The sequence below is a fragment of the Dipteris shenzhenensis genome, chromosome 2 (genome assembly GCF_047967505.1).
Source record: "Dipteris shenzhenensis isolate YYH24624 ecotype China chromosome 2, Dip_SZ_1.0, whole genome shotgun sequence".
NCBI classification, from domain to species: Eukaryota; Viridiplantae; Streptophyta; class Polypodiopsida; order Gleicheniales; family Dipteridaceae; genus Dipteris; species Dipteris shenzhenensis.
This window is the reverse complement of record NC_141597.1, coordinates 1299300-1324114: the sequence shown is the minus strand read 5'-3', so window position 1 is coordinate 1324114 and position 24815 is coordinate 1299300. Positions and strand designations below refer to the sequence as shown.

The 24815-nt window shown below is 44.0% G+C and overlaps 1 protein-coding gene across 3 annotated transcripts in view; it reads left to right on the top strand.

The window, feature by feature from the left end:
* Positions 1 to 24815, top strand: part of LOC147904204 (phosphatidylinositol/phosphatidylcholine transfer protein SFH1-like) — a 114412-nt gene that overhangs the window by 32200 nt on the left and 57397 nt on the right. For all 3 annotated transcript variants that reach the window (XM_087393597.1, XM_087393602.1, XM_087393589.1), the window contains exon 6: positions 19412 to 19465. In XM_087393597.1, the coding sequence (XP_087249723.1) occupies positions 19412 to 19465 (54 nt within the window). The remainder of the gene's footprint in view (positions 1 to 19411; positions 19466 to 24815) is intronic.

The following is a 24815-nucleotide window of genomic DNA, read 5'->3' as shown; positions in this document are numbered from 1 at the left end:
TATGTTCCCAATCATTATAAGAACTGGCTTCACAAGGTCTTATTTAAGCACTCAGCTTGGCCATTCTCTCTATGGTAATAAGGTGTGGAATTCATGTGGATGATAAAGAACTCTCTCATTAGAATGCCGATTGTATCTTTATAAAATGGGTTCCTTGGTTATTCACAAGTTCCAGTGGAAGGCCGAAGCATGATCTTATGTTCTCATATAGGAACTTAGTGGTTGTCCTGGAATCCATTTTCCTAGTGGCTTTGGCTTTCGCCCACCACTTTGTAAAATAATCTCTGGCCATGATAATATATCGAGCCTAGGTCCCTTTAGCTGTCGGATTGATTGGTCCTACAAAATCAATATGCCACTTTTCAAAGGGCTGATCTGTAAGGGGGGCATGTAATCCTAGTTGTGGGGTATGGAGGCTCATTGGCAGGCATCACAACATTTAACAAATTCGATTGCATCCATTGGCCACCATAATCCTACTTGCAATACCTTATGGGTTGTAACCTTCCCATCAAAATGACCACTCACAATTCCCAAATGGGTTTCATCCAAGACCTTTGTAAACTCATCCTCATGGATGCAATGGTGTATTATACCATCCTTACCCATGCGATAGAGCTGTACGACTATCTATCAGTAGCTAATATGGTGCCATGTCCTTGATTAGTTTCCTTGCTCGGTTCCTATTAACGACCTTGTATTGAGGAAACAAGTTCGCTAAGAGGTAGACGATCTCTTGAGCCCATTCAAAAATTAAATCAACAAGTAATAGTGAGGCATATAGAAGATCATCCTCAACTCTTGTCTTGCCAGTTATCCATTGGGAATGCGGGGCATATGATCAGTCGAAGATAACCCCGTGTTTAACCTAGAATTGGAATTTCAAAGGGTTGAGGAATATTCATGGTAGAGATTTCATCTTTCAAACACAAGTCTTAGATACTTAAGGTGATATTTCCATTAGGAATGAGCACATAGATCATCTAGTAATGCCTCTAGGAAACCCCTCAAATACTCTTTGAAAGCCGTGATCATTAGCCTTTGGAATGTTGGGGAGCATTGGTGAGGACAAAGAGCATCACATTTGAAGCATAAACTCCCCATTCCATGGCAAAGGTAGTTTTGTTTCGATCCCTTATGGGCTATAGATACCTGATTATATCCAAAGAACCCATCTATGAAGTTGTATTCCTCCTTCCTAGCGACTCTTTTCAAAGCATACTCTATAAAGAGAAGTGGGTAGTGATCTTTATGAGTCATGGCATTTACCTTTTTAAGGTCTATGCATACTCTGAACTTGCCATTATTTTTTAGCACTATGACAATGGGGGATACACACTCCATATGTTGATCTCATAGATGAACCCTATGTCGATTAATTTTTGTATCTCTTCTCGTACAATCATCGCATACTTTGGATGGGGTCTCAGCCACACCAATCTAATATCATCCATCATAAGGATGGTGTGTTGTACAACCTCGGTTGGCATGCACTTCATATCGATATACTTCCAAGCAAATAAATCTTGATACTCATGTAGGAGGATAATTAGAGTTTCTTCATGCTCAGGGGTAAGGCCATAAGTTATATAGACCAGTTTAGGGTCTTCGCCATCTGAGGGAAGGTCCACTTCCTTGACCTTGGTTGGACCATCATACCCTTGATGTTTTCCTTCTTCTGCAGCTCATTTGTCTTGCTCAAGAAGTATTTTTTAGTCTTGGATCATATAAGATTTAAAGTACTTGGGCACCTGACGTAAATCAACCTCCTCTTCCTTGTCATCCTCCAAGACTTTTGGGATAGGCTACTTCTCCTTAGAAGAAGTCTTGGTGGCTTTGTCTTTCAAAGCCTTGCCTCTCTGTGGTGAAATATCTTTGGAGGAGTCTTTATCCAATAATTGGAGGGGTCTCCACTACTTTGAGGGATCCTAGGGGTGCCTTAATTCAATCCAATTTAACTCCCCTATTAGTCAAGAACTCATGGTGCTTCGTAACGACACCCACATATCTCAACCAATGAAGATCTGTCTTCACTTTTTGTACCCCTTAGCCATCCTCCAATGCCCTTAAGATATTGATCATGTTTAAGGGAACTAACCTTGGAATCGTAGGCCACCATCTTCCTCCCTATCCTCTTGATCGCATCTATGGCCTCAAGGAAATGCATCCAATTTTGTGAGAACTTGGGTTCTGGTAGCAAAGCACACCAGTATTCATCTTGGTCCTTCTCATTGCATTCTTGGAACACATATGGGGAGGTGGTCCTTTGTGTAGTATCTCACTCAGCAACAAATAAGTTGCTGTCATTGGGTGCATTTCCATGTCTGGAGGTCAACCCTCATGATTTGTTCATTCTTGCACGGATAAATCCGATTTGAGGACCAGTCATGACCTATAACACGCATAAAGGGTCTTCCCAAAATGGCATTGTATCCATCTAGCTAGCCATGAAATCCATTGCATTGAACCAAATGTGGTATGTGAGGCCAAAGGTTTTGATCTTAACATCTCTCAAAATCCCTACTGATTGGGCTGTTGCTCCATCGGCTAGTTTGACAACCAGATTGGTGCTTTCAATCTTAGGCCTTCCCCACTGAGTCCATTACTATTTAGTGATAATGCTAACACCTGCTCCTCCATCCAAGATTGTCATAGCATTCTTTCTTTGGTAGGTAATTAGGAGCACGGCATTTATATCATCGCTCTCAAGCGACCCCCACCTATGCACCAAAATAGTGAAAAATGTTATAAACTTCTCGGAAAGTATTGGCCCAATGTTTTGATTAGAATTTTTAATAGATCTGGTTTTTTTGTGAGGGCTTTAATTACCTCGGTGGCCACTTCCTCAAGAGTGACCATCTATCCAATCATCTATTTGGGGTGATCTCTCTAAGGATGGGATTCCCTCTTAGTAGGGATGGTATCGGCATTTTTATTTCTGTGTGGATAGGAATGCGGCAAGAGCCCTACCACATCCCTAAGTTGGCTAATGGGTTCTTGGCCTTTTGACAGTGGTTCTTTGAACCCATAAAAGGACACAGGGTCTGTTTCTACAACCTGGTGCTAGGTAGGTTCCTCTTCAAACATCTTGTCACATAAGAGTGTCAGTCCAATCAAAGTGCCTTCTAATCCTTCCTCAACCACATTTTCTAGGGTAGGGGTAGCCTAGGGACTCTTTTTTGGGCTGGTATTTTGGATGTATAGTATCCATGCTCTTGCTGGGAGCCTTTCCTCAAATTTTTCTTGGCAATTGTGGAACAATTATTGTGTGTCCATGAGGCATTACTTCTCGATTGTTGGGCTAGGGTATTCACTATGCCCAACCGAGTTTAACTTCTGCATAAGTGACTGTACCCCTCTTACATTACCCTTTTTCGTAGACCAAGGGTTAGCATGGTCTAGCACTTACCGACGGGTGTGTTTAGACAAGGTGGAAGTGGATACGGTGGAAGTGTCTTCATTAGACCCTCTTTGGTTGATAACCTTATTCGATCCCTTCCCTATTTTAACTAAACTGAATGGCTTTTATCTTTAGATCGATCTGAAGCCGCTTTAACCCACTGAGCATGTCACTCTAAGTTCCTTGCTCATGGCCCTATCCTAGGCCCTAGTGATCACACTCAACGATGTTAAAGAGACTTGGACCCTCTCAATACCTAGCATGTCAATGCTAGTCTTAGGATCTGGGATCATTTTTGGGGCTCACCTTATTTGCCAGTCCTTGAAGAGGTGATCCACCATGCAACCTAATGGCCGAGCGAAGGATCATGAGGGACTATGCATTGAGTTTATTGCAGATGGGATTAACCTCCTAGCCCCGATCTTAGCAAAGCTATTTCATGAAGCTGTTTGTTTGGGGTTTCCACGCACTTGGACCATTAACACTATCTCACCCATTCACAAGGCACGGGATCCCATGAGCCTGGAGAGCTATAGGACCATTATGATTGGGCATGTCATGTCCAAGATTTATGCATTAGTACTTGATTTTGAGGTCAACAGATTTGCGGAGTGTCGAGGACTTAGAGCAGCAAGATAGGCCGGTTTCAGGCGTGATCATGGGACCATGGGAGACATTCTTGCGCTTAGATGTATCATGGAGGAGATGAGGGCACGGAAGTAGAGGGTTTACTGTTGCTTTGTGGATTTTCGCAAGGTATTTGACACGGTTTTGAGAGCCCGCCTCATACTACATCTACAATATTTGGGTTACGACCAGGAGATCATTTGGGTTGTCATGGCACTTTATGAGTGAGTTTCAGGCAGAGTCCGGGCAGGATCTGGATGGACAGACGAGATCATGAGCACTATTGGGGTCAAACAAGGGTGTCCATTATCACCTACCTTGTTTGGCCTCTACATTGACGAGCTCGAGACAGTGATGCAGACACAGGGGAGGTGGGTTGCTCTCTCGCGAGCACGTTGATTCAGATATTGCTTTACAAAGATGACGTGGCTCTCTTGTCTTTCTCAGCAGAGGGGCTCCAGAGACACCTTGACGCACTACAATCCTTTTGTGAGTCTCATGATTTGAAGGTCAACTTGGGTAAAACCAAGGTTATGATCTTCAATACATCTCGAGCCATCTCATATGATGCCTACAAGATTTGGGTTATGACCAGGAGATCATTTGGGCTGTCATGGTACTTTATGAGCTAGTTTCAAGCAGAGTCCGGGCATAATCTAGATGGACAGACGAGATCATGAGCACTATCGTGGTCAAACAAGGGTGTCCATTATCACCTACCTTGTTTGGCTCTACATTGACTAGCTCGAGACACTGATGCAGACACAGGGGGGGTAGGTTGCTCTCTCGCAGACATGTTGATTTAGATATTGCTTTACACAGATGACGTGGCTCTCTTGTCTTTCTCACCAGAGGGGCTCCAGAGATACCTTGACGCACTACAGTCCTTTTATGAGTCTCATGATCTGAAGGTCAACTTGGGTAAAACCAAGGTTATGATCTTCAATACATCTCGAGCCGTCATGCGCCGCGGGCAGTTCACATTTGATGGGTTCCTTGTTGAGGTACTTTCATCATACACTTATCTTGGGCTCGTCTTTTTTGGACCCATCTTCGCTATGAGACCCGCGATGCATGCACGCTTGAGTAGAGGATATGCTTCATTGGCTAGACTAGAGAGGCAGTGCTTCTGCCCTCAATTTCAGGATCCATGGATCAAAGGGTTGCTTTTTGACTCCCTTCTCCGTCCATTCTAGACAGCATGGATGCTCCATTCTCTTCCCTCCTATCACACGAGATCAACCAGGTTATCCGTGAGGATCTATTACAGCTACACACATTTTGGACTTGGTTAGGCACGAGTGATCTTCCAGTGAAGCTGGGTTTCTACAGAGATCACTTTTTACATATCATAGCAGAGGGTTTTATTGATCCACCAGGATACGCGTAGATTCACCTACCCCACTCGTTGAGTATCTCTCTTGGTCTCTTGACACAGACTTCGTATCGAGAGCGGTAGAGTTGACTGGTTACCTAGGGAGAGGCGCATATCTTCACATAGACTTCGTATTGAGAGCGGCAGAGCAGAGCGGTTACTCAGGGAGAGGCGCATATGCACACTGTGTGAAATGCAGGAGATTGAGACAGAGGAGCATTATATCTTTAGGTGTCTTGTTTACTATGAGGTCTGAGGGCGTTTCTACTGCCTCTTGAGAGAGTTATGGGATTTTGGCCCGTTTCCTCTCCTACCTAGATGAGCGGTGTTTGGCTTGTTTCATTCATGAGGTGCTTCGAAACCACGAGAGGATACTTCGAGCACGGAGACATGAGCAGACTTCTTCCTCGACTGTTGCCTCTCAGAGCTCTATCACGGTGTCCTTTCAACCAGATCACATAGACCCCCATGAGATGAGATCGCGACATGATTGTGACCCGGAGCCTGTGACCGACAGCTCAGACAGAGGGTTGACACACAGATCATACTTGGAGACATCCCCTCCTTGTTTAGAGTCGGAGCCCGACCGACCAGGGTCACAGTGGCCCTGGTTAGATGCAGAGATACGATCGGGAGACGTAGCTGGACTGCACCTTTGAGGGGCCGACAACACTCTATTGCCGACCTCATGCCTCCACTGCCTCATCCATCCTGATGTCTTGCTGTTGCTACTGATGATGATGATGATGATTATGATGATGTTGATGATGATGCTGAGATTGATTTATAGTCGACTATTGACATGACTATGTTGTACTTGGGACTTAGTATTGCCATTTTGCATTTTTGTGCATTCTGCATTGGTGTGGATGCTCGTTTAGTAGCTCCACTACCATAGCTCATTGTTTCAAGTTTTTCACAGTCTCATAGACCCATCGGTCTTCCGAAGACTTTGATAAACTTTCTTTCTTTCTTTCGTTCTAATGCCAACCTTCGTAGTCTCCATCTAGGTAAGGTTCATACCTTGTGTAGATATGTCACTGTTTGGAAGATGGCATCAATCTGCAGTGGTGTCATTGTGAACTCAGCCTGTATGATCGGGTGAGGAACCGATGGCTTACTCTTGATCATCCTAGACCCCATGATATCGTGTAGCCTCTTGAATCTCTACCACTCAGCTGCCAGTAGATTACATCCCCAGAAGGGTGCTGTATACATGGATGTCGGTCTCACTAATGTATCAAAGAGCCACCCCTTCATCAGGGGATCTTAGAAGTGTTCTTGGAAGCAGTGTCCCTCTAGCCGAGCTAGAGCTCTCTGCCTTTCTGAGCCGCATGCAAGCTGGGTGTGTCATTGTGAAGACAGGCCCTATGAAACTACCCCAAGATAGTGTTGGGATATCTCAAGGTGTATGAATGACCCAGGCACACCTTGGTTTCTATGTGTGTATGCTAGAGGCAGAGTTAGGTGCCCATAAGCACTGTTAGGTGGTGGTAAAAGCCACATAGGATGATTGAGAGAATCTAGGAGCAGATTGAGGAGATGATTGTGGAGCTCAGAGGTCATCAGTGATGTCAGTGATCATGTAAGAGGTGCCTACTTAAGGACCTCACCTTTCTTCATTCCATAAGTAAGAATTCTCAGTTTGTGTTCACTCCTTGCTTTCCTTTCAGTTTTCCAACATGGTATTAGAGCCCTATGATCCTCCTTAAGCCCTAGTTAGGTGCCACATCATCATCTTCTTCCTCACCTCCATCTTCCACCTTCCCTTCCAAAGTCGATTTTAGAAGTGAGAGTTCTCTTCAAACCTGCATTCTCAGCATCTCATCCTTCAGGAGAGTCTTCCCAAGGGCAGGGCAAATCTGCAGAACGAGCTGTACAAGCTATCTCGCCATTTTCGGGGCGGCATTGTCTCAGGAAGCTGCGACGACCTTCTTCCTGGTTCTCATTATGGAGAGCTACATTGTCTAATTCCTTCCAGAGGGAGCTGGGCGACATCACGACCTTGCTGCTCATCAAGTCTGAGCTCATTTGGAGCAACATTCGGGTAGTTTTTGTAAAAAAACCAGTCCACGGTTCTTCTACAATGCTGGGAGACGTGGCTATCTTCTGCGCGATTCCTTTCTGAGGGAGAAGCTCTACATATTTACCTTCCTCTCCAGTGCAAAACCCCTCTGAATTTCGACCTCTATATGACGAATTGGAGCAGATTTCTGAGCTGCCTCTTTGGCCGTGAAAGCTTGACTATGCAAGTCTAAGTTTGACTTTGGACAATCAAAGTTTGACTGGTAGTTTGACCAAGATCTGCTATGCTCATTTTCTAGCATCTACTTGGTCATCTTTTGCTTAGACATCTTGCATAAATATTGCTCTGACTAATTGCCTTATGCTTTGACATTTACTTAAGTCACATAGAGAAATCCAAGTCAAAGTATTCAAGTTGTTACTCTTTGAAGGATTATTTTATATTGCTCATATTTCACTTGTAAGAGAGTAGACACTGCCCATTCTGGGTTAGACCCTCTCATGGCTACCATCTTGAATATGGATAAGTTCAATGGTAAGGGCTTTCACACATGGCAGATGAAGGTTAAGTTTACATTGATGAGGGAAAACCTTTGGGGGCTTGTCAAACCGGCTTCAACTTCTTCTTCAACAGCCTCCAATGCTGGAGAATCCTCAGCTCCGACACGCCCGGCAAGAGATCCTGCTAGAGAGGAGAAAGCCTATGGCATCATTGCTCTTGCCTTAGGATATGACTATATTCATCACATCTTTGATTTGGAGTCTCCTTCAGAAGCTTGGCAGAAGCTTGACATTATTTTTGGTGCTAGCTCTCACATCTCAAAATTGTCACTTAAGATTGCTTTCTTTGAATTGAAGATGGTTAGTGGCACTCCTTTGGCTACCCATGTCAATTACATGCGGAGTCTCATGACTCAACTTGCTTCTATAAACTCTCCTATCACCACAGATGATGCAATGGCAGTGTTGCTCAAGAGTATGCCTGAAGATTATGATCATGTTAGCTACCACTTTGAAAAATCTTCCTAATCCTAATCTTGAAGGTCTTATCTCTGCTCTTCAAGAAGAAGAAAGGCACATGGAACTTCGGAAAGGCAATGATATAGCCTATGCCATAAAAATCCAGAAGGGCAAGTTTTCACCTTTTAATCATTGTGGGAAGACTAATCACCTCTCAAGAGACTGCTTCAAGATCAATTCATGCAAACACTATGGCAAAAACAATCATCATGAAAAGTTTTGTAGAGCCAAAAAGAAAGCAACTTCAAAGTCAGAAAATGCCAATCTACTTTCAGTCGATGTGCCTCCACAAGATGAGGCATCCTATGAAGATTATGCTTTTTGAATCATCTCCATGTATGCTCTAGATCTCTCCTTTTTGTTGAGTCAAGATACTCAGCCTGGATAGTCCTCCAAAATGAATGAAATAAACTATTGTGTGTTTTGTAAACACCTCTGGTTACCATATGATGTAGGCCATGTGTATGTGTTTTTGCTCCATGGTACCTCCTGCAGACATTGTGTGCATGTACATGTAGGGGAGATAACCATTGGAAGGTCTTTTGTATCCCTTTTGTTTACCTTACACCCATGGGAACCCTTGCTAGCTTGAGATCCTAGCCATTGATAGATCCATGACCACCATGAGATGGCATGTGACACCTTGTGCTAGCTGTATCCTTGACATAGCCTGAGGCATTCCCTTGAGGAGGGGTATGTTGGGATATCTCAAGGTGTATGCCCCAAGCACACCTTGGTTTCTATGTGTGTATGCTAGAGGCACAGTTAGGTGCCCATAAGCACTGTTAGGTGGTGGTAGAAGCCACATAGGATGATTGAGAGAATCTAGGAGCAGATGATTTTGGAGCTCAGAGATCATCAGTGATGTCAGTGATCATGTAAGAGGTGCCTACTCTAGGACCTCACCTTTCTTCATTCCATCAGTAAGAATTCTTAGTTTGTGTTCACTCCTTGCTTTCCTTTCAGTTTTCCAACAGATAGGTATATGTATGTACCATCTCCACTGGCCCCCTTGGTATGTGAAACTGTGCGGCTAAAGGACTACTCTTGAGGTGTTGAAAATCTTAACCTTGGTCTTGCCAAGGTTGACCGTCAAGTCTCTCTCCCTGCAAAACACCTGTAGAGCCATAAGGTGTCGCTATAGACTTGCCGAAGAAGAGGAGATGAGAATATGCCATCCGTGTATAGCAGGATCTATATCATCAAGTTTGCAAGCAAGGAGCCCTCTCCTCCTAGGCGGTCGATGAACGTTGTGATCTCATCAATGTAGAGCCCAAAGAGTGTTGGAGAGAGGGGGCATTCTTGCTTCACCCTGATCATTCTCATGATAGTCCTCTAGGTGCATGTACCCTCCCTCTGACAGACTCAGATAAGTTCATCACACCCCAGATCATGACTCCTAGTATCTGCATCTCCTGAAGTTTCGGTATTAGGTGAGCTTGTGGGATTGGGTCAAACGCCTTTTTGAAAGTCTACGAAGCAAGCATAGACTTTTTGGATTTGGATCTTGCCTCCTCAATGACTGCCCGTAAGGTGAAGTTGTGGTCAAGGGTGGAATGCTGCCATTGAAAGCTTGCCTGACCTAGTGCCTGCTGCCCATGTGCATTAGTACAGGAGCTGATCTCTTGCTCTAGCACTGATCTATATATCTTGGCCAGTGTATGGTCTATCATAAGTTTGCAGTAGTTCCCTGTATCCATAGGGTCTCTTGCTTTGTGTATTGGTGTTACGCTCAAGTCAAGGTAACATGACCTCGGAAGGGTCAGTCGGCATTTTCCTCTAAAGGATCAATGTTTGTATTATATTTGTTTGGGCTTCATGTAAATGATAAAAAAGGAATAAAGGTCAAGGTCCTTGGTGAGGGTGACATGGCACTAGACTAGGTGGATCTAAGGCTAAGGGACCTAAATGCATGAAATGTGCCTAGGGGCAAATGGTTTCAATGATATCCCAAGAGAGAGGTAAATGATGCATTAAGAAGGTACCCTAAAATGAAGACATGTGGCATACTAGATCCATCTAGGGAAAATTGGGGATCGTTGGGATTTGGCAAGCAGGAGCTTTCATGTAGAAAAATCTTCTAGAGAGCTTGCTACCACCGATGTTTGGCTGGGAGGAAAATGCTTGTGCCTGCGCCTGTGATTCGACGTAAAGGATACGACTAATTAGGTTTTCGTGTGTCAATTGGTATTAGAGCGGTCGTGATTGGGTTGGATCGAGGACTCACCAGAGATTGATGCACACGTTAGTTTTACGGGTGGTTACTTTCAGAATCCGTGACAGCGTGTGGAGGTGTGTTGTGGTGTGTCGTATTAGAAGTCGTTGGAGAGCAGTGCGTAGAGGCGATGGTCCGTTGTGTTGCCCGCAAGCTCGTCTGTTGACAGATGTTATCGCAGATTTGCAACTTGGTGTCTTTAGGGCCCTTTGGCGTCACGAGGGGAAGGAAGACGAAGATAGTACTACTGAGAACGTTGCGTCATTTGGCAGTTCGTCAGTCTGGGACGAGAGCTACTGTTGTGGTCACGGAGCTTGTTGTTGTGATATTTCGGGCATTGATTGTTCACGGACGTCATCGCCATTCAAAGAACGATGTCTTGTCTATTTAAAAGACCATCATTGATCGTGTTGAGTATACTGTTGAAAGGGAGTCACAGTTCAGATTCGATGATTTTCAAGCCTACTAGTAATTGGTTGGTGGAGTTTTGATTTAAAAAAAAAAAAACTGGAGCGTAACGGTTGCTTTGCAAAATTTGGGCTTGTGACAGTATATATGGTTTGTTTAGTCGTGGACTCAACTATTGGACTTTGTAGCCCGCAGAGCTAGGCTTTTGTTGGTTGCGCTTGATCGTGAGCTCGTGTGAAGGAGTAGATACTACAGTATGTTTGTGGTCACAAGGCAGGTCATAAATGCAAATTTGGAGTGGACTACAAGGACTAGTTGATCTCTTCATGCAGCAAGAATTATAACCAGGGAGCTCTCTATGCCTTCTAAGCTTTGTTGGAGCATATGCTTGTTTATTTGCCTCCGTGTTTGAGTCAATTTGGATTGTAGAAGTTTTCCCTAGTACAGGGAAAAGTGGTTTTGGTTACAGTGTGATATATGCTTGGTTAGCTATAAATTTGGAAGTTGGACTTTCGAATTGTAATTATAGTTTCAAGCGGTGTTTTATTGTTTAAAAAAAAAAAACACACCCATTGACCTAAATGGAAGTAGAAGAAGCAGCTTCCAGGATGGATCCTGTAGAGTCGGGAGTCCGGCCGACCCCGCAGGTGTCGCGCCCAGCAGGTCATACACTATCTGGCAGAATGGCAATGTTAGAGGATGCCTTGCAACATATTTTAGCGCAACAGTTACAAGCAAATGTAGGGCAATCTGAGCTCAGGAAAATGGTGCATAGTATGTCTGGTAGACCATCTCGTGAGGAGAAAGGTAAATCTCCAATGGAACCGGAGTCCAGTGTTCGTACGGTCGAGCCTAGGAGGGCTAAGGTGCCTAATATTGCCAATTATAGGCCAGAAAAGTATTTTGGTTGGATGTCTGACCGTAGTTCCGATATCATTGAGACCTGGTTACACAAATGGGACGAGGCATTCGCCATTTGTGAAATCAGGAATGATATGAAGAAAATCCGCGAGGCCACCCATATGTTTAATGAGGCAGCGGATAGGTAGTGGATAAAACAACAAAAAGATGGAGTAGCATCCACTACTTGGGAGGGGTTTAAAAAGGAATTTAGAAAACACTTCTTACCTGCTGACGAAGCATCCTGAGCTTGGGATCAGTATCGAAACCTTCGTCAGAGAAATTTGTCAGTGGCGGAATACAGTGATAAGTTCAAAGAAAGTGTAATGAAGGTTGATGAACCCCTACCTCAGTCAATCCAAGTAAAAGATTTTATCTTTGGATTGAATGATCGAATCAAGATGGAAGTTTGGGCTAAGTATGCGAACACGTTAGATGAAGCAATTGCCATAGCCCTGAACTATGAGGATGCAAAAGGGAACAGACCAAGTGGGTTTGTGTAGGTTGGGACTCAGTATGGGTACCCGAAGAAAAATGGGTTTAAGAAGAAGTGGATTAGCAAAGGGAGTGCCGCACAGCCTAGTGGTCAAGCCAAGCAGGCGAAACCTATTGAGACTCCTAAATCAAGTATCACTATTGGAATGAAAAGAAAAGTAACACCAATGGCAGCCCGGGCTTGGTCGAAGTCTTCTTTGAACCCATAGCAAAGGGAAAAAGCGAGGAGAGAAGGCTTGTGTTTTGGTTGCCTTCAGCCTCATCAGTGGAAAGATTGTCCACGAAACAAAGAGCGTCGGATGGCTGAGATGGTGGTCTCAAAATGCGACATGGAAATGGAGGGAAGTTCCATAGCAGAACAGATGCAGATTCAGCTAGTGGGATCTTCTCAAAGGTCAGTACCCGTTTTGTTATGTGTGGCTGTTGCTAAGTTAGTAACTAGTGCACCTGATAATATCCTGTCAAAGCCCGCAGCAACGGGGTATACAGCCTTTAATGATACGGAGTTAATTAAGATGAAAGGGCAAGTAGCTAATCATGATGTCATTGTGTTGTTTGACTCAGCGTCAACGCACAATGTAATTAACTCCAAGCTTGTAAAGAGGCTGAAATTAAAGACTAGCCCATCTGACTATGCATATACAGTCAGGATGGCAGACGAAAGTTCAATGGAAGTATGGGACCAAAGGGTTACCCAGTTAGAGCTTTGAATTCAGAACTATGCTGAGAAGCTTGATTTTGAGATGACTAAGCTTGCTCATGCAGACATAGCCCTAGGTAAGGCTTGGCATTCTAGGAAGAATCCAGCCATAGATTGGAAAAAGAACATTTATCAATTCAAGATGAATGATGTGCTGTACGTCTTACGAGGTGAAAAAGATATATCTCAAGGACCGTTGGTTTCCATGATGGAAATTCGAAAAGCTCAAGAAGAGTTTTTGTTTCTTTGTACAGCATCGATAGAGCCGATTGATGATTCTTCGGCTAGCACTGATGTTGTTCAAAATAGAGAGATGGCCAAGTTGGCTGATCAAATAGCAGAGGAGTTCTCTGATTGTTTTAGGGATGAGCTACCTTATGGGTTAACTCCAGAGCGGAATGTTCAGCATAAGATTGAACTAATCCCGGGGGCAGAACCTGTAAATAGACCTCCCTATAGGTTGAGTTTTACCGAAGAAGTGGAGGTACGAAGACAACTGGAAGAATACCTTAAGTTGGGGCAGATTCAACCAAGTTTCTCACCTTTTTCTTCGCCAGTGATATTAAAGAAGAAGAAAGATGATACTTTTCGTCTCTGTATAGATTACAAAGCATTGAATAATATCACTACTAAGCACAGGTATCTGATGGCTCGGATCGATGATTTGCTAGATGCATTACATGGAGCCGTAATTTTCAGTAAGATAGATCTTAAATGTGGCTACCATCAAATCCGTATTAGGGCCGAGGATGTGCATAAAACCGCTTTTAGAAGCATGTTTGGACATTATGAGTTTTTGGTAATGCCCTTTGGACTTACCAATGCTCCAGCTACATTCGTCATGCTTATGAACGATTTACTACGTTTGTATATCGGAAAGTTTGTAGTACACTTTATTGAGGATATTTTGGTATTCAGTAAAAGTATTATTGAGCATCATGAACACTTAAGAATAGTGTTCAGTACTTTGAGGAAAGCCAGTCTTTATGTAAATAAAAAGAAAACTATACTGTGTACGGTAAGACTTGAATATTTAGGATTCATAATTACTCATGAGGGGATAGAAATGGATCCAAAGAATGTGGCTGTGATACTGACTTGGCCAATCCCTCAGATTTTGACCGCTTTGCGATCATTCTTGGGATTTGTCCAATCTTATCGAAGGCATATCAAAGGATATTCCGAAATAGTATCGCAGTTGACTGATCTGACCTCAGATAAAGTACCTTTTATATGGGGATAGAATCAACAGGAAAGTTTTAACATCATAAAACAAGCTGTGGTCTCAGGACCAGTGTTAAAAATAGTTGATTCCCAAAAATCGTTTTTCCTCGAAAGTGATGCAAGTGGCATTGCGGTAGGAGCAGTTCTTCTCCAAGAGGGAAGGCCAATAGGCTTTGAAAGCAAGAAGCTTTCTCCCTCTCAATGAAATTGACCAACTCATGAATTAGAGTTGTATGCTGTTGTTCATGCTCTAAAAACATGGAGACATTATTTGTATGGATCAGAGTTTTATGTTGATGTTGATCATGATACTCTGAAACATTTTTGTAAACAACCTGACTTGAAAGGCCGCCAAGCTAGGTGGGCAGAACTCATGCAGGAGTTTAACTTGATGATTCGGTACCGAAGAGAGAAGGATAATAAAGTTGCTGATGTGTTGTCACGCATTATGCATAATATGAGTTTCGCGGTATTAGAGAGTGCTCTAATGACCGAGATTAGAGAAACTCAAAACGTGGACGAGTTCGTCCAGAGCCTTTGGCCTAAGGCTCATGTGTTCAAACCCGGGGAAAAGGATGACCTGGCATCCAAAAAAGGCCAAACTTATGCAAGATATGCCATAAGGGATGATATGCTGAAAAGAAATGGCAAGGTAGTAGTACCTCATCAGAATGATCTCAAGCAGAGAGTCATTCAATAATGCCATGATAGCCCATGTGCGGGACATCCAGGAGTCGAGAAGACATATGATCTCGTGAGACGAGATTTCTTTTGGCCAAAGATAAAAAAGCATATTCATGAATATGTGACACGTTGTTTTTCGTGTCAGGTAAGTAAGGCAGAATGGGTGAAGCCACCCGGACTTTTACAGCCCTTGGAGATACCACTGGGTAGGTGGGAGAGCATTTCCATGGACTTTATTGTAGGTTTGCCTACGACACAAGGCGGATATGATTCTATCCTTGTGGTGGTTGATCGTCTTATCAAGATGACTCACTTCATTCCAACAAGAGAGTCTGTTAGTGCCCCGCAAGTGGCGGATTTGTTTATTAGACATATATTTCGTTTGCATGGATTACCCAAATTCATAGTGTCAGACAGAGATGTCAAATTTACCGGTCATTTTTGGACTGCGGTCTAAGAACTGAGTTGGGAATGAGTAGTGGGGATCATCCAGAAACGGATGGTCAGATGGAAAGAATCAACCAAATTTTAGAGGATATGCTTAGAGCGTATGTGTCATTGAGGCAACATACATGGGACGAGTGGTTGCCATTGTTAGAGTTTGCCTACAATGATAGAAAACATTCCCCTACAGGGTTCAGTCCGTTTGAGCTGAACTATGGTTATAGACCAGCGAATCCAACTATAGTTGGAATACCTCAAAAAGTGCCTAGTGCCGCGAACTTTGTGGTTCAGATGCAGGAGATGCTAGCACTTGCGGGAGCTAACATCCGCCAAGCTATGGATAGAGCGAAGGCGTATGCGGATGAAAACCGATCCGCTAGAGAATTTAAGGAAGGAGAAAAATTTTTTCTCAGAGTTCCTTTCCACTCTAAGTCTTTGACTGCAAGAGAGTGTGCTAAATTATCACCTCAATATTGTGGGCCATGGTTAATTCTAAAAAGAATAGGCGAGGTAGCCTATAAATCAGAATTGCCACAGGGTTGTAAGGTGTACCCAGTGTTTCACGTTTCTCGTTTAAAGAAATTTTTGCATATAGGTGACTCCCTAATCGAGGGTGTTGTTTGTTTCAGGAGGTAGAGGATAATGCAAGACGCAAACCAATAGGATCTTGGACCGAGTAACAATGCGAGTACGCAATCGGAAGATACCCACGGTGTTGGTTGCATGGCATGGTTTACCTCTATCAGAAGCTACCTAGGAATCCGTATACCAGTTACGGAGAGTGTTTCTAGACTTTATCATCGAGGACGCTGATGCCTGAAGAGGGAAGGAATGTTACGCTCAAGTCGAGGTAACATGACCTCGGAAGGGTTAGTCGGCATTTTCCTTTAAAGGATCAATGTTTGTATTATATTTGTTTGGGTTTCATGTAAATGATAAAAAAGGAATAAAGGTCAAGGTCCTTGGTGAGGGTGACATGGCACTAGACTAGGTGGATCTAAGGCTAAGGGACCTAAATGCATGAAATGTGCCTAGGGGCAGATGGTTTTAATGATATCCCAAGAGAGGGGTAAATGATGCATTAAGGAGGGACCCTAAAATGAAGACATGTGGCATACTAGATCCATCTAGGGAAAATTGGGGATCGTTGGGATTTGGCAAGCAGGAGCTTTCATGTAGAAAAATCTTCTAGAGAGCTTGCTACCACCGATGTTTGGCTGGGAGGAAAATGCTTGTGTCTGCGCCAGTGATTCGACGTAAAGGATAGGAGTAATCAGGTTTTCGTGTGTCAATTGGTACAATAGTAGTGGTTCTCCAAGCAGGAGGGAAGTCATGACATACCCAATGATTAAACATCCTACTCTGATCTTCAATGCATTGTCACGTTTGGCCTCGTGTTCCTTGATCTCTTCTTGGATATCAGTTTTACTTGCATTCATATCAACCTACAGTCACTTATTTTTGTACTTTAGTGCAAACAAGATCTTTAACTGTAGAAACTAGTTGAGGGGTAGGGGGAGAAGCCTTGCAGGCTTTCACTACCTCATTAATTACTGCTTGCTTGCTAGGTCCTTAAAGAGCCCAAAGTTTAGTTGTAACGGATGCCAAATGCATCTCTAACTCTCTCACCTCTTGCTGTAGTAGATAAAAAATCTGATCGTGTGTACCAATGATTGATCGATTCGGACCTCCTTGGTAGGATGTTTGAGCATACGGAGAGGGTGTCCTAGCTGTAACTGTAGAATATGGGATTTTGCTGGTTGGAGTTGCTCGAGTTGAGGGGGATTTTGAGGGGGGTTTCGAGGAAAGTCTCGGCCATTCCATACTGGCCATATCTTAAGACCCCTAGGCTGAGACTAACCCCAAGGTTGGTCTAGGGGTTTGGCCGGGTTAGGGGCCGAAAAAATGACCTGCGACCTTGTACTAAGCAAACCCTATGCTGGAGCTGACCTTGCTGGAACTTGCCTTGAACTCCGAGTTGTAGGGGTGAAGTGGCGTACTGTTGGGTGCCCTCCTAAAATGGCAAACTTTTGGGCTTGTAATCGAACTAAAAGCACCTGACTAGTGACCTAGTTATGTGCAAGAGACATGTGACGGCGGCTTGGAGCTGTGCTTGGAGCTAGAACTACTGTTGCGCAACAGCGACCTAGAGCATGGGCTTCTGTTAGCAGCATCTAGCTGCTGTGAGAAAGCTAGGCAAGGCTGAGGCTAGGCACAGCCGAGTGAGAGCTAGGTGAGGCTGAGGCCGATGCTAGAAAGTGAAATCCCACTAGAGGGTATCCCACAGCAGAAGATTGATAGATGAGCCCAATAATTACCTGCGAAAGTGTTTCACTATGGAATCAAACTTCATAACATGTGTGTGCAAGCCAGCAAATAGACTGTGCATCAAGACAAATATAGAAGGAACACTTATATATTTACGTCCTTCCACAAACTAGACACAATACAATACCAAAGTGTTCTCGCACTATATGCCTGGCACCTCTAGATCTCTGAGCTCACGTGCTCCACTGAGCTTATGTAGACTCCATGTCAAAGATCCCTTCCACCTTTTTGTCTTGATACCAGCCTAGCTTGGCTGCCACTCTTGAGCTAAGTCTGCATTTACCTCCTAGATGTAGGCCCAAGGAAGCCCTCCTTTGGTCTTCGACACGGATGTGATCCAGAGCCAGAGGCGTGACACCTGGCAGAGGATAGATGCACAGATTACACCATGTTCAAGGTTGGGGCACGTTTGATAGGGGTCACCATAGCCCTCATCAAATGCAGAGCCATAGCTAGAGACAGTGTACGGCTGCATCGACGGACAGATGACAATACTCCATCTCGGACTTCCGGTTACCACTCCCCCACCGTCCTTGAGGGGGGCGGGGGCTGCAGCTATGATACTGGACCGGGCCTTGCCTTGTACTCGGATGACATGTAATGGTAGCGAGGATAGAGATGACCATATTGATATTGCTGCTCCTTCCTGCTCTTGGTTTGGCTGCTCCAAGTGATTAGGAATGGAGGTCTAAATGCCCCCTTTTATAGGGGCTGGTTACCCCCCAAAATATCCGACTGGCTGACTCCTGCCAGCCGACTCAACTCCTCCTACCAGGCGATTGGAGGGGGAGGCCTATAAATAGCCCTACAGGGCCGGTTTGCAGGATTTGGTCGGCCCTGCCTGGTGACATAGCTTCCAGCCATTGGCCCAGGCAGTTCCACCCTCGATCCTCTGCCCCAAACCTGCCCATAGGGTCCCATAACCTTGCTGAACTGGTGAACCTTCTTCCTGTCTCTGTCCTGCACCATTCCAGCCTCTGGAATTGCTCCAGGAATGCCCGTACAGCCTGCTGTACGGTCCGGGACCTTGCTAATGTCAGCGCCCTTTCCACGCAGTCATCTCTTGCTGGAAACCATGTCCATATCTGCCCTTTCCATCTGTGGGAAGCCTTTGGAAAAGTGTCTCCCAGATCTGCCCTCCATGGAGGCTCTCCTCTATCAGAGATCTCCTCTCTCTCTCTAGCCCATGTGCTGCCCATGTGGCAGCCCCATGTCTATTCCTATCAATCTATGGTCCACTTCCTGATGCACTCCTCATATGGGGGCTCACAGCTGGGGAGGTGACCAAACCCTAATCCAACATCTGAGGCGAGTTTATTGTAAATGAAACACCTAATAAACCACTAGGTTACTAGTAGAACATCATGTGTGTCAGTAGTAAATTGTGTTCATAGATCTTGTTTCTGTTGGAATGCCTGAAAGAATGGTTATGCCTTGGCTTGCCTGCAAAATGTTCTCTTGTGTGCTTATGCTCAAGCAGGTTTTAACACATTGTCCTTTGCGATAGTTAAGGTTGCTAAATTTTTTGCCTTCTCAAAGCTGAATCTAATGAAAGGCACTCTGCAGGGACGTCCGGTGTTTGCAATAGGAGTGGGACTCAGTGGCTATGATAAAGCTCCTGTAAGTGCTCCTTTTTTCTTGAATATCTAATTTATTTAGATATGGAAGGTGTGGCTCCATGGGATGAGTTCTTGAAAATTGAAGCTATATTAGTTGTCAACTAGGTATACAGATATGGCTTAAAGGATTCAAGAATATGATAAGCTCCAAAAGACCAGCAATCTTGCTCTTATCACATTTAATGTGCTGACATACATCACATTGTTGAACGAAGGCTGAAACTTCCTTGCAAAGTTAAGGCCAATGGAAGTACCTCTCAATGTTATCAATGGTCCCTGTAATGCCTCTACGTCCTGAATATGGACTTGCATGTTGCTCACTCATGACTAGATGTCAAAATGTTTTGAGGTTACGCATCTTGTACGCCCAAACATTAGGTATCCCTCCACAATGGAATAGGCCTCTAACTCTCTAGTCTTGTTGGGTTGGATTCTTCCGCGAAGGCCTCATTAGAAGGATAAGCTTCAACCATTGCTCCCAGTGCGTTCTTAATCACAAAAATGTAATTAGCTTGCGGCCATCTACTCAAAGCTTCAACTACTAAGTTTGATAGGGAGAGTGTGAGAGCACACACACACACACAGAATAGGCAACAAGAGGTGTGGGGATAAAACATATGTGTGTACCTCCCCTAGTATACAGTAAAGCTTTTATATGAAAAGGATAAGGTTACAACACTAAGTACGGTGTACTTAGTGTACTAAACAAATAAAGTACTAAGTGTACTTAACTGTACTTGGGTGGCCATAGAGCCTTTACCCCAACAACCTCCCACTTAAAGGCAATATGCCCTCAAGTAAATATAAATGAGGCTCAACCTATACCCATCAACTGTCTGCAGTGTGCAAAGCGCTCTGCAGGCAAGCCTTTTGTCAACAGATCTGCTGGATTATCATCTGTGTGAATCTTGACAAGCTGAATCAGCTTATCATCTATCACCTCCCTGATGAAGTGATACTTTACATCAATGTGCTTTGTCTTTGCATGAAAGACAGGATTGTGTGCCAACTGAATAGCACTCTGACTGTCACAATGCAACAATGGGATATCACCTGTAATGCCCAAATCTTCCACTAGCCGAGATAACCATAAGGCCTCTTTGCATGCCGCTGTGGCTGCAATATATTCAGCTTCCGTAGTAGACAAGGCTATGCACTGCTGCATCCTTGACATCCATGACACTGCACCTCCAGTAAATGTATAAACATAACCGGTAGTAGACTTCCGGTTATCGGGATGACCAGCAAAATCTGAATCCACATAACCATGCACCTTTGCATCTCGCTTGCCAAAGCATATGCACAACTTCTGTGTGCCCTTCAGGTATCTCATGATACCTTTCACTGCATTCCAATGCTTCTTGCCTGGATTTGCCATATACCTGCTAACCACTCCCACTGCAAAAGCAATATCAGGTCTGGTAGCAACCATGGCATACATGAGACTGCCACAAGCTGAAGCATACGGAATCTTGGACATTTCAGCCCTCTCAGCATCTGAGTGTGGGCTGTCCATTGCACTGAGTTTCACATACGGAGGCAATGGAGAACTAAGAGTTTTCCCATCCTCCATATGAAACCTGTGTAATACTTTGCCAATATATTCGGTCTGAGACAAATACAACAAACGCTGTCCCCTGTCTCTCCGTATCCGCATTCCCAGTATGTGATTTGCATCACCAAGGTCCTTCATATCAAAGGCCTCATGCAGTCTTTTCTTAAGTTCATCAAGCTCCTTACGAGCTGTACCAGCAATAAGCATGTCATCCACATATAAAATGAGAATGATTAAGCTGCCATTGGCAGCCCTTTTGGTATATAAGCAGTGATCGTCATCACTTCTCCTGAAACCTTGAGACTTCATGAAGGTATCAAATTTCTTATACCATTCCCTTGGTGCCTGTTTCAGCCCGTAAAGGCTCTTTTTAAGCTTGCATACAAGTGACTCCTTGTTCTTGATTGCAAATCCTTCTGGTTGCTGCATGTAGATCTCCTCATGAAGATCACCATGAAGAAAGGCTGTCTTCACATCCATTTGGCATAATTCCAAATTCTCACATGCAACCAGAGCAAGTACAATCCTGAGTGTGGTCATCTTAACCACTGGAGAAAAGATTTCATCAAAATCAACACCATACTCCTGCTTAAAGCCCTTGGCAACCAACCTGGCTTTATACCTTGGCTTAGCTCCAGGTGTAACTTTCAATCTATACACCCACTTGCATGGCAGTACTTTCATGCCCTTAGGCAACTGCACCAATTCCCAAGTACCATTTTTATGGAGACTGTCTATTTCAGACTTCATGGCTAGTTCCCATAGCCTTTTGTCATGCATTTGCACGGCTTCCTTGTAACAGGAAGGTTCTCCACAATCTGTAAGCATAATAAAATCTGCTCCTGGAACAAATCTGTCTGGCGGTTTCATTTGTCTGGTGGACCTTCGGACCCATTGGTCTTGCTGTCCAACTTGCTGCTCACCTAAAACAGGTTGCTGTTCTAGTAGATCAGGCTGCAGAATTATGCCTGGGAGGTCTTCCAAAGGTGGCATGTCCCGTAGTACATCTTCCGCCACTGCGGGCTGTCCATTTGGAACTGCTGCAGCATCAGGCATCGGCTGATTACGCTGCTGTTGTGGCTGATTTGCAGCCTGCCTGAACTGTACAGGATGTCCCGAGTCATAAATGTCAACTTCTGAAGCATCAGAAGGCTTATCTGCTGCCTTAAACATACATGACTCATTAAATAAGACATCATTACTGCGTATTAGCTTCTTATTCACAGGATCCCATAGGCGGTAACCCATCTCACCACTGTCACCATATCCAAGAAAAATGCATTTAAGAGACTTAGGATCAAGCTTGCTGCGATTTTCTCTGCGTATGTGCACGTACGCAGTGCAGCCAAAGACCCTCAAGTGCTTGTAGGAAGGAGGTTTTCCTGTCCAAAGCTCTTCTGGCACTCTGCCATCTAGTCTTTTATTTGGTGACCTATTGATGAGATGTACTGCTGTTTTTACAGCTTCAGCCCAAAATCCATGAGGTAAAGCAGCATGTGACATCATAGAGCGAGACTTTTCCTGTATGGTTCTATTCATACGCTCTGCAGTGCCATTTTGCGCTGGATTGTAGGGGGCAGTGAGTTCTTTTTTAATACCTTTAGCATCACAAAATGCATTGAATGCATTAGACATATACTCCCCACCGTTATCTGACCGCAAAGCCTTCAGTGTTCTGCCTGTTTGGTTCTCAACCATAGCAAGCCATTTCTGGAACACTGGAAAGACATCACTCTTCAATCGAAGAGGATACAACCACACCTTCCTTGTGGAATCATCTATAAATGTGACAAAGTACCGTGCACCTCCAAGTGAAGGATTAGGCATCTCACACACATCTGTATGCACAAGCTCAAGTTGAGCCTCTTTATGTCCTAATCTCCTTTTATGAGGACACTGTAACTGTCTACCATATATGCAGTGCTCACAAAACTTTAAATCAGAAAATTTAAGAGACGGTAAGTAGCCAAGGCGAGCCAATTGCTCCATTCCACTTATGCTCATATGTCCCATCCGGCTATGCCACATAGAAATATTCGGCAGCTCGGTGGCATGAATATCAGCATGATTACATTCTTTAGCATGAAGAGTATACATTGTGTCAACCTTAGAGCCTCTGGCAACAACCAGGGCACCTTTGGTGACCTTCCAGAAACCATGACCAAAGCTGGTCACAAAACCTTCGTCATCCAACATGCCAGTAGAAATCAGATTTTTCTTGACTTCGGGTACATGCCTAACATTGTGAAGCATAAGCTGAGTACCATCAGCAAATACAAGCCTGACATCTCCAATACCAATAATACTGCATGCATGATTATCCCCTAGAAAAACAACTCCATTGTTGCCTGCTGCATACCTGACAAACAATTCTCTGTAAGCTGTAACATGGAATGAGGCACCTGAGTCAATGATCCAAGAGTGCATGTCTGCAAATTCGCCTGCATGGAGAGCATGAGCATCCAAAATAGAGAGAAATAGAACCTCTCCCTCACTGTCATAACCGTGTGTAGAATGAAGCTCTTCAATCTTCACACTGCTCTTGCCCTTGCTTACTGGTACAATTGCCTTTGCATCTGACGCATCAGTGTCCTTGGCCTTGTCTCTCTTATCATTTTTCAGTTTAAAGCACTGCTTTTTGGTATGTCCCTTTTTGCCACAGTAGTAGCACTCGACATCTTTGTTGGAGCGGGACTTGCTCCTGCCTTTTCCCTTTTCTTGGGATTTGCCTCTTTGCTGACTTCTCCCTCTTGTATTTAAGGCATTATTAGGCTTTATTGCATCTTGAGCTTTCAGCTTTTGCTCTTCTTGCAAAATCAGCCCTGTGATATCTGCAAAACTTATGAAGACGTTTGCATTTGTCACAGTTGTGATGAACGTATCCCAACTCTCAGGAAGAGAGATTAAGAGTGCCATACCCTTTGTTTCCTCATCCACCACGTACTTCTGATTCGCAAGCTGAGTAACAATAGAGTTAAACTCATTGAGATGTGCATCCATGGAGGTCCCTTCCTTCATCTTCAGATTGAAGAACTTGCGCAACCAATATATCTTTGTGGCTGCACTTTGCTGCTCATATGTGTCCTGTAGCTTTTTCCACACACCCCAGGCTGTCTTTTCACCATCCACATTCCAAACAACACTCTCATGGAGTGACAATTCAATTATGGACTTTGCTGACAGATCAGCTAGTGCCCAAGCATCATCAGATGTGCCAGTGGGCTTCACACCTTTGTGTATAATAGGAGCATGAAACTGCCTGAGAATTAGAACATTCAGGACCATCTTTTTCCACATTGGGTAGTTAGCAGCACCCTGTAACTTTTTAATATTGAGAAGAGAGGATTCCGAGGATGAAGCCATTATAATCAGCAAGGAATATATAACCCACACTTAGGTGCCTGACTTCCTGCAAACCAAGTGCACACATGCACTTGAACTGTACTCAAAGATCCAATTCCTGCAGCGGAACAAACAGGAACTGCACTTGCACTGTATCTCCCACTTAAACAGAGATTTATCACTGTTTACTGCTTGCTGCAGTTTCTGAACAGCAACTCTGTTTGCATCATTTAATGCACCATTGTACAACCAGCAAGATTCTGAATTTACAGAAGCATCTGCCCTGCATACACAGTGAAAAACAGCAGTGTACTTTGTACTCTGTACCTCTGTACCGTGACTGAATTCATTCAAAACTGTTGACACAGGACAGTCCCCGACTGTACCAGAAAGTACAGAATCAGTATTTGACTGTTTGACTGTTCAAAAATGTCAATTTGAAGCTTCCAGACAC